Below are 10,174 nucleotides of genomic sequence, written 5' to 3'. Positions count from 1 at the left end.
GATGGGAGAAAGAAAACCACCCTGACTAAAGACCAGGTTTGCCTGGGGTGGGTGTGACTCCCATTTTCGGGTAATCTGAATAAAGGGGATCGTGTCAGCACGAGGCATCCATGCTAGCTCTGGGCTCTCGGCACTCACAGTCCGCTCCGGGTGCGCCGCCCCAGGCCAGCCGAGCGCCAGCCCCGCTGCTGCAGCCGGGGAGGGCGCGCGGTCAGGTGACCCCGGGCGCCACGTTCCCGGAGCCCAGCCTGCGGTGACCGCCTGGGCCGGAGCCGAACCCGGAGCCGAGAGGAGCTGATCTCCCGGAACAAAGTTTCCGGCTCTGCGGCAGCGGCGGCAGCGGGGCGGGAGAGCCAAGGGGGAGGGGGAGCGGCTGGCCGGACCTGCTCGGCCCCCTCCTCCTCGGGAGAGCGAACCCCGAGTGCCCGGACAAGAGCCAGTTCCCAGGAGGGCGGCCACGCGCACCCCGGCGGTCCTGCGCCCTCCCCTGCCTCCAGGGCCTCCGGCGCTCCTCTCCCTCCGCCAACAAAGGGGCAGGCCCGCGGTGGGGGGGAGGTGGGGGCGGGGAGGGAGGAGGCGGAGCCGGAGGAGCGAGCCGCTCGCGCACAAAGTTGTGGAGTCGCCTTTCCTCGGAGGAGGGGAGTGGGCAGCCGCAGCCTGCAGCGGGCTTTCTCCCGCCGAGGGGCGAGGAGGAGCCTCCGGCTCCCGAAGCCGATTGGGGAATCTCGGGGAGCGGTGCCCCCCTTCTTGCGGGTCATTTCGGCAGACGGAAAACTCTCTAGTGTTTGGCAAACTTGGTGCCTGCGCGCCCGTTCCAGGTTTGCACTTGGACTGTTTTGTTTTTGTTTTTGGCGGAACTACGGGGCAGGAAGGTTGCACAAGTTAGGGGCGTTTTCAGTCGGGTGTCAAAAAAATTTTTTTTTTTCTCTCGGATCTTGTCTGGTTTTCCATAGTTCCTTTTTAAAAAATACCGCATCACAAAGCTCACGTTCGCACACACCCCCGCGATTACTACGCCTCAAACACAGCGGAGGAGCTCTCGGCCCGCTCGGGCCGCGGCGGCGGCGGGCAGGAGAGGCGGGCCCGCGGGTCACGGGAGCAGGTAAGCCCATGCATTATTGAGCCTCGGGCCGGGTAATGTGACCGCAGCCCCGGGGAAACGGGGCGTAGGCTGCGGGGAGGATGGACTTCTCTGCGGCTCCCGCGCCCAGGATCAGCGTCCCGAGCTCGTTCTCGAGGCTGAGCCTAAGATGTAACCAAGTTTTGCGTGCACTTTCCTGGGAACCTCAGTTCAGCTCCCCGCGGCGGGACAGAGAATGCTAGAAACGTGGAGAGAGCTCGGGCGAGGAGGTCCTCGGAATCCGTGTAGTAGCGAACGACCCAAACTCCTCCGACTTGTTCCGGGCTCCGTCTTGACTCCCCCAGTCTTCCTCCCGGCTAGGGTGAGAGGGTCGCGCCTCCGTGCGCGCCGGGCCAGTGATCTCCAAGAGGGGACGTGGCTTCCTAGAGGGACTGTCACACACACCCCAGCCCCGGGAAGGCGGGGCCCCGGAGGTGTCCGCAAGGACAGGGTGGGGAGAGGTTCCCAGTTATCCGCCTGGCAGGAAACGTGCTCGACCTCCGGGCCGTTGCTGCTCCCGAGGGTGGGGCTTTGGAGAGGTGACGAGGGGCGCTCGGTCGGTGCGTAGTCCCGCGCGGTCGCCTCTTCTGGTTTCCCGGACCCTTGGCATCTCTTGCTGCAAGTGGTAAGGTAACTCATGTCCCTTTGTGGCTCCGGGTCCGAGGCTCTGGTTGCCCAAGGCCCCTTTAAAAACCAGGACAGCACTAATTTTAGGCTGTGCAACTTTTAGAAGGCACACTGTTAAAAGTGAATTTTTTCGCCAAGCCCCAGATTACCAAAGGGACTCGTGCCAGGGTTGTTTCAAGGGGGGGAGAAAACGTGTCCGACTTCCAAGAGCCAGGGAACTCACACTTTGTTTTACGCTTAACTGGGGAGCCCGGGTCTAACCTGGGTTTAACAGCCCCTCTCACAGGGATGCCCCGGGGAGAGCCTCCTCTTTACCAACCTCCAGGTCACCTGGGTCACCAGGGCCTCGCGGGTCGGTTCTTCATAGAACTCCCCTTGGGACGGTCAGTTGCCGTAGCGGGCGTGAACCGAGTTCGGGGAAGCCCCGATTCCCGGGGTTCGGGCGGGAGCTCGCGGCCTCAGGGACCCCCGGCAGTAGCCTCGTCCATTCCTTTGTAACTTGCATGGGCCTCAGGAAGTCGGGTGGGCCCCTCCGGGCTGGTTGCTGGTGGGCCCGGGGCACGCAGCCTGCCGATAGCGCCGCGAGTCAGGCGAGAGCTGCTGGAATGCGAAGCTCCTGGGTGTCTTGGCTTCCAGAGGGCCAGGTGGCGAGGGCCAGGGTTTACGCGGGGTCATTCCCCGCCACCTGGACCCGCATTTATGGGACCGATGAGACAGCTCTTTAACTCTCCTTCAGGTGTTTACCTAAAATTGATTGCCCCTGTAAACAGCATTAACCACAACAGTATGAACCTTCCCTTGGAGCGCTTCCGAGAATGAATGGCAGTTCTTGGCACTGGGCGGTGTCTTTTACTAAGTTTCACGCGGAGCCGCAAACTCTGGCCCTCTGGGCTTCCTTTTCCACTCTCTCTAGCATTCTTAGGTTTTGGTTCCCGGTGTAAATGAATGAATAGTTTTTGCCTAAGGACCCACACCATATTTCCATCGTAACTGCACATCGTTAAACGTGTTTGTATTCTTACATTTTGTAATTTCCAAATTAAAAAAAAAATTAAAACATTAGATTTGCCCTTAAGGCCATCCCCCATACTTTCAACCCGGGTTTATTGCCACACACTCACGGCTTCTGGCCCATATGACAGCCAGAGACGTTCTGAAGAAAGTTGGTGAATATAGAGTGTACTGGTTTCAGTGAGAAAGAGCTGGCTAAACTGTGCAGAACATCATTATGAGGCAACAGAACCTAGAGCAGAGGTAACAATAAATTACAACTGTAGGGGGCTTAAAGCTTGTAAAGCAATATCCCATTCATTTATTCTGTTTCTCACCTAGCTTGGTGTGGAAAATGGCCTTGCTTCCATACTATTGATGTAGAAGTGGAGGGTCACACGGAGGCACATTGTTAGTGATGAAACTTTGATCTGTCTTCTGACAACCAATAATGAATTGCTGCCGTATGTTACTCAGCTTGGAGACCCCTGCCCATTAGTGGCACCAAGTGTCAGTCAGTGGGTATCTGTTACTGTTAAAATGGTCTTCTGTGCTTCTCCCACCTTCCCATTCTTTCCTTGTCCTCTGATCCCCCTCACTGCTGTATCTTTGTAGCATATAAAGAAGAGAAAATCTGAGAGTTTATCTTAAGTAGTGGCAAAATAAAATATTATGATGAAGGAATATTAATGTGCAAATGAAATAAAGTTCTGTGTGAACAGTTTACTTATCTTTTAGGGACTGGGAAAAGTCTTTGGAAAGTGTTGAAGAAGACCCTTGGCTAAGACCACTTATGAAGGAGAGCATTAGAAATATCTTTCAAAGGGAATAATTAGTTGCTTTCTAGTAAAGAGAATTTTTTGGGGGCAAAACTGATTTTCCATAATGAAATTTTATGTGCATTCTTCTGAACAAAGTTTTTGGTTCTTGAATAAAATAAAATACACTTAAGAAATCAGCAAATCTTTTGCAGTTATATACCCCCCAAAAAGAACTTAATTACATAATAATCCATAAAGTATAACAGTATTGGACGATATAAAAAATGAAAAATGTTTTTTATACCCTCACAAAATCTGGCAGGCTGATGATCTAATCCATGTATTCCTCCCTACTAGAGGGGAAATTGTTCCTAAAGCTTTAGCAATCCACCACAGTTTTCATGTGCGTCAAACACTTTAACACTTAAAACATTTTTCTAAGGTAATTTTGATCTCTTTATTATTAGAACACACCTTTTTCCTGACTGGTAAGGAAAAAAATAATATATTTTATATATTTATATATTATAAAATAATATGGTGTTTCCTTGAATGTTATATGTCATAAAACATTGTAATATGTAAAACTTCTAATTATTTCATAAATATGTGAAATGAAATATATTACAAAATAATAATGCCACATGGTGTATCCTTGAAATAAAGAACTGAGTTGTCTAATCCTAGTTAGCCGTAAACTCTGGTTGTGATATCTATTGTAATATGTGAATTAATGTCTATTATTTGTAGATTAATATTTGGATGTGTTGACTGTTATATTCCCAATTAAATGATTAATTTATTTAACTGGCATTTGGGGTGCTCATAAGGGGATGTTAGGATATAGCCAAGTTGCTGAACTTAAACTTGAATTCTGATTCTGTTTGGATTGTTTGGGCATTGTGTTCCAGGAAGTACTAGGGCTATTATTATTGACATTCTTAAAGAAAAGTGGTACTGCAGGATAGAATCCTCAATTCTTTACATTTTAAAGGTGCCTCTGACTAATTAATTGCTAAAGGTTAAAATTATTTTGAGTGATATGTATTCTCAGCAGAATCTTCATGATGTATTTTCCAGAATAAAATCTGTGTCAATGGATAACATGTAACCGTCCAGATTTATATATAATCCAGATCATTCCTGAGATCAGACCTTTTTGTTATCTCCACTTGTATATCTCAGAGGCATCTCAAACTCAGTAAATCCAAGTCACACTCATTATGTCTTCCTTTAGAGGCTCATCCTTCAGTGTTCCCCAGCTCAGTGAATGACTCAATTGCCCAAGCCAAAATTGGGCAGTCATTTTGCACCTCAGTATCCTGAACGTCTCATATCCAATCAGTGTCCAGATCCTACTGACCTTTACTTAATATATAAAATACCACAAGTCCACGCACTTCTTTCCATCTACCCTTATTTAGGCCACAATCTGTTGCTTCCCAGCTTAAAACCATCTACTGGATTCCCACTGCTCTTTTTTTTTTTGGCTGCGTTGGGTCTTCGTTGCTGCGCGCAGGCCTTCTCTAGTTGCCGAGAGCGGGGTCTACTCTTCTACTCTTCGTTGCGGTGCGCGGGCTTTTCATTGCGGTGGCTTCTCTTGTTGAGGAGCATGGGCTTTAGGGCGCGCAGGCTTCAGTAGTTATGGCGCACAGGCTTAGTTGTTCCACGGCATGTGGGGTCTTCCTGAACCAGGGATCGAACCCGTGTCCCCTGCAATGGCAGGTGGATTCTTAACCACTATGCCACCAGGGAGGTTCCCCCACTGCTCTTTAGGAAAGCCTTGACATGGTCTCTAAGGCCCTGTCCCTGGTCCTATCTACCTCACCTAGTTCAACAGGTCTCTCTCCTCTTGGCTGTTCTCTCCAAAAGCACTGGCTCAGATGTCACCTCTTCAAGAAAGCCTTCTTTAATTGCCCAGAGCAAATCAGATTCTTCTTCTGTATGCTCATACTACTCTATGCTTCTCCTTTATACATTTGTAACATATTAGTATTATAATGAAATAATTGATTATATAATTAATTGCTTGGTGTCTATGAATTTCAAGATAGTACAGGCTGTGTCTTTTTTTTTTTTTAACATTTTAAATTTATTTATTTATTTATTTATGGCTGTGTTGGGTCTCTGTTTCTGTGCGAGGGCTTTCTCTAGTTGTGGCAAGCGGGGGCCACTCTTCATCGCGGTGCACGGGCCTCTCACTATCGCGGCCTCTCTTGTTGCGGAGCACAGGCTCCAGACGCGCAGGCTCAGTAGTTGTGGCTCACGGGCCTAGTTGCTCCGCGGCATGTGGGATCTTCCCAGACCAGGGCTCGAACCCGTGTCTCCTGCATTGGCAGGCAGATTCTCAACCTCTGCGCCACCAGGGAAGCCCTGTTGTCTGTTTTTGATAGTCATATTTCCATTGTCCAGATCAGTGCCTTACACATAGTCTCTGAATGAATATTTGCCGAATGAATGGTTACTATATATAACTTTATATAACTGTATATGACTATAAATAATGTATATGCATAGTTTGATATTTATAGTCATATATATTATATAGTCATTATACATATTATAGTTGTATATTATAGCAATATATGTAATATGTTATATATGGTAATATATATGTCAACATATGTATTATAGTCATATATATATATTTTTCAAATTAATACTTTCCCTTTTCTCTTTAGGTATTGATGTTGATCATTATAGAAAACAGAAAGTCTTAAAAAGAGGACCTTGTAAAGTCTTTGGATTATATTGAAACTCAGCTAAGATGGCCAAGTATGGAGAACACGAGGCCAGGGCTGATGATGGGCAGAACGAGTTCAGTGACATCATTAAGTCCAGATCTGGTAAGTAATGGAAGCTTAAGAAAATGAATGATTCTTATGCATAAACTACTTAGAAGACACAGGTTTTTATTGGCTTGTTTTGTACTGTTCTTGTGAGACAAACTTCTTTTGAGAAACATAATTCTGACAAATGACTATTACATTGTAAATGGTAATATAATATCTCTGTGTATCCTATCTTAATTTCTCAACCCAACTTGGTCTCCTGGTATGTTGCTTGGCATTGCTTGGTGAAACTGCCACCTGTTAGTTGATTGCTGTTCATTTATAAGAAACCCCTTGAACACAAAATGCAGCTTAAAAAAACTGATGCTTGAAGTAGGAAGTACCGTGGTTTCTGCTGGGATGGGTCCTCTTGAGTTTTGCTTCCATACCGCCTTTCCTCCATCCCGTTTGGTGACCATTTATTTCTAGGCCAACAGGTGTCTTCCTACCTGTTCTTCCCTTTTTGAAACTTCTTATGAACCTTCTCGAGGCACAGTTTCCACTTAGGTAATGTAATAAACTAGACTAAGACAGATTAATGGTTTTCATATGAACATTTAAATTGGGGACTTAAGGATACCACTCCCTCCCCCAATTTTTTTATATAACCGAGTGCTTTTTGACTCTGGCTGTACAAATGAATCAACTGGGGAGTTTTTTTAAAAAAAAATGCAGATGCATTGTCTCCACTACAGAACTATTGAATAAAAATTTCTGTATTTTTAAAAAGCTTCAAATACAATTCTGAGATAGACTCCATGGGGAGATATTTTTGAGCAGGCAGGACCTTTCTGAGTTTTGAAAATTCCACAGAACTCTACCCTGGGTGTGAACACTATACTTAAGTAACTTTGAGAGTTACTTTGGGCTATAAACTTACATCCAGTGTCACTTTAAAACCATAAAAGGAACCTAAAGTCTGTTTTTGCTGTGTGCACCATCTTTATTTATGTTAGGAAGTTATTTCTTATTGTATGAATCTGGAGAAATATGCACTGAAAATAAGCTCCAAATTAATAGAGATATACATTTAAGATACATTTCCCTCCATGACACTATTGTTGGTTGATTGGTAAAGATTTTGGTTATTACAGTCTTGGCTCTAAATATGTAGCTGCTATTGTGTAGCTTGAAGGATATTTTGTGGGGGGTACAGCTTAATATCTTATTTTAAAGTATGCTCTGAGAATGTTTTATTGCCCCCAAGTTATTTTTGATTTAAATGCTTTAGTAGTATAGAGTACTATGTCGATATAAGGGATTACTAATATCTTCTTAAGAGTATAGAATGTATATCCAGAAATATATAAATGTAACAAGGAGGAAAATGAACGTGAGACAATTTAACGTATCCATGCTTGTCATGTTCTATAAATTGTGAGGAGTTATGTTATGTTCTTAAATAGTTTTCTGAGTCAACCTCCATTACAGTAAGACCTTTGATATTTATAACTATGTACTTTAGCCATGTTCATAAAAAAGTAATTATATAAGTTTAAAAATACTGGGTATATATGATGTGTACCCATAACTTTCAAACTATTCTTTAAATTAAAAATGATTATTTCAGAAGACTGGCTATTCTCATACACTATTGGGGGATAGTTGGGCAAAAACTATTACATGTTTTTAACATATGCATACCAGTTGGCCCAGTAACTCTATTTTTGGAGTTTTTTCCTAGGGAACACACAGAAATATACAAGCAAAAAGTTGATCACAGAAAAAAATTATAAACACCATAAAAATCCAATATTGAGGATTGGTGAAATCATAATTTCCCAAAGTATTTTGAAAGCAGCCTAAGTTCTAATGTGTAATTCAAATAAGGATGTCATAAGCAAAATAATTTTAGGAAACAATGGTTAACCTACGCTGTTCCTTTTAGTATAGGGCACTTGAATAAATCATATAGAAACTCAGTGGAGCTAATTAAATTAGCGTGTATTTATAAAGTAGAAGATTATACATTCATAAAAATGTTTGTGTATGTATATGACCATAGAAATATGTTCTTGATGTTACAAAAAATATGTGCAATATGAAGTCATTTATGTGAAAAATATTTTTTTTTCTAAAAAGTTTAGCAGGGTGTATACTAAAATGTTAACAGTGGTCATCTTGGCGTTTGGGGATTATAATTTTTCTCTTTTTGCTCGTATGTACTTTCTAAAGCTTTTCAATGAGCCTGTATTACTTCTTATATTTTTAAAGTATTTTTAAAGTATTCTTAATAATCTCAAATTGCTTCGAGTGTTTTAATGCCAAGGTGATGACTATTACTTTTTTTTTTTTTTTTGATGGCTCCTACTTCAAAAAACATTGAAAAGTTAGCAGTTGCATAGCTGAGATCTGAATCACATTCTTTTGGCTGGATTATGTTACAAAAAGCAGTAGATAAATTTGGATATGAATGGGCCTATTAGTTCCAATCTTGCTTTCTGGAAGGCACTTTTCTGATTCTTTTAAGGTAAATAATAACTCAGTGGTCAGTTCTCATGGTACTCTAAAATTTACATGTTGAACAGGGATCTTTAGCTCAGATTAAGTCAAAGGAATCATCTACATATAATGCATATATTTTTTTAACATCTTTATTGGAGTATAATTGCTTTACAGTGTTGTACTAGTTTCTGTTGTACAACAAAGTGAATCAGCTATATGCATACGTATATCCCCATATCCCCTCCCTCTTGTGTCTCCCTCCCGCCCTCCTTATCCCACCCCTCTAGGTGGTCTCAAAGCACCAAGCTAATCTCCCTGTGCCATGCAGCTGCTTCCCACTAGCTATCTATTTTACATTTGGTAGTGTATATGTGTCAGTGCTACTCTCTCACTTCGTCCCAGCTTACCCTTCCCCTTCCCCGTGTCCTCAGGTCCATTCTGTACGTCTGTGTCTTTATTCCTGTCCTGCGCCTAGGTTCATCATTTTGTTTTTTAGATTCCATATATATGTGTTAGCGTACAGTATTTGTTTTTCTCTTTCTGACTTACTTCACTCTGTATGACAGACTCTAGGTCCATCCTATAATTCAAAAAGAGTCATGTACCACAGTGTTCATTGCAGCACTATTTACAATAGCCAGGACATGGAAGCAACCTAAGTGTTTGTCGACAGATGAATGGATAAAGAAGATGTGGCACGTATATACAGTGGAATATTACTCAGCTATAATGCATATTTTTAAAGATCCTCCTTGGATGCGTTCCATGCTGAATTTTTACTTTTTCATTTTTTTAAGGGAATGTTGTCCTATAGGAGAATTTTGATTCAAATCTGTTCCTCTATGTATCTTGCTTTTGAGGGACTAGCTGTGGGGGAGGGGATAGAGATTAGGGTGGAAAAGAGAAGTGATGTTGAGATTATACTGGTAAATTTACCTCTTGGTTTATGAAGATTCCTCTTCCTCTCCAAATCCTTGAGTTTGGACAGTCTAAAAGCCTGGCATCATAAAAATATTGGTGCATTTTATGTTAAGGTATTAGGATTGTTTATATTGACCTTATTCAATATTAATTTGCTTTATGCAGTGTATGAGGTTTAATAATTTTTTAAAGTCATTTTCACCATCTAAGCAGAAATCTGAAATATCAAGAGTAGGTGAGGAAGTAGTTTCATGAATATAAAAGTCATACATTTCTTTATGGTTGTAATACATTTGCCTTGGATTTGAGTGACTTTTAAGAAAAGAACTTGAAAGAATATGACCTTTAATGATTCAGGGCCTGGGCTTGGGTAAAAGTAGATCTTTCCCTAACTTAAAACACGCAAGTCAAATTCATCCGTCATTGAGTGCATCTTTGATAACCTGAATTAGTGGGCTTCAGAAAGTTTAACAGTTTAT

General features: G+C 43.0%; 1 protein-coding gene across 9 annotated transcripts in view; it reads left to right on the top strand.

The window, feature by feature from the left end:
- The first annotated feature begins 227 nt into the window (after nucleotides 1-227).
- The window catches only part of UTRN (utrophin), a 499,657-nt gene continuing 489,710 nt past the window's right edge, over nucleotides 228-10,174 (top strand). For 2 of the 9 annotated variants that reach the window (XM_082405405.1, XM_082405407.1), the window contains exons 1-3: nucleotides 696-818; nucleotides 954-1,102; nucleotides 6,180-6,344. In XM_082405405.1, coding sequence (XP_082261531.1) covers nucleotides 6,266-6,344 — 79 coding nt within the window. In that variant the 5' untranslated portion in view covers nucleotides 696-818; nucleotides 954-1,102; nucleotides 6,180-6,265. Of the gene's footprint in view, nucleotides 1,103-1,558; nucleotides 1,746-6,179; nucleotides 6,345-10,174 lie in introns of those variants that run through there. The other 7 variants (XM_082405403.1, XM_082405404.1, XM_082405409.1 and 4 more) reach the window with 6 other exon arrangements.

Source organism: Balaenoptera borealis (assembly GCF_965194805.1).
Source record: "Balaenoptera borealis genome assembly, chromosome: 9".
NCBI lineage: Eukaryota > Metazoa > Chordata > Mammalia > Artiodactyla > Balaenopteridae > Balaenoptera > Balaenoptera borealis.
The sequence above is the reverse complement of the archived record's forward strand: the minus strand, read 5'-3'. Positions and strand labels throughout refer to the sequence as shown.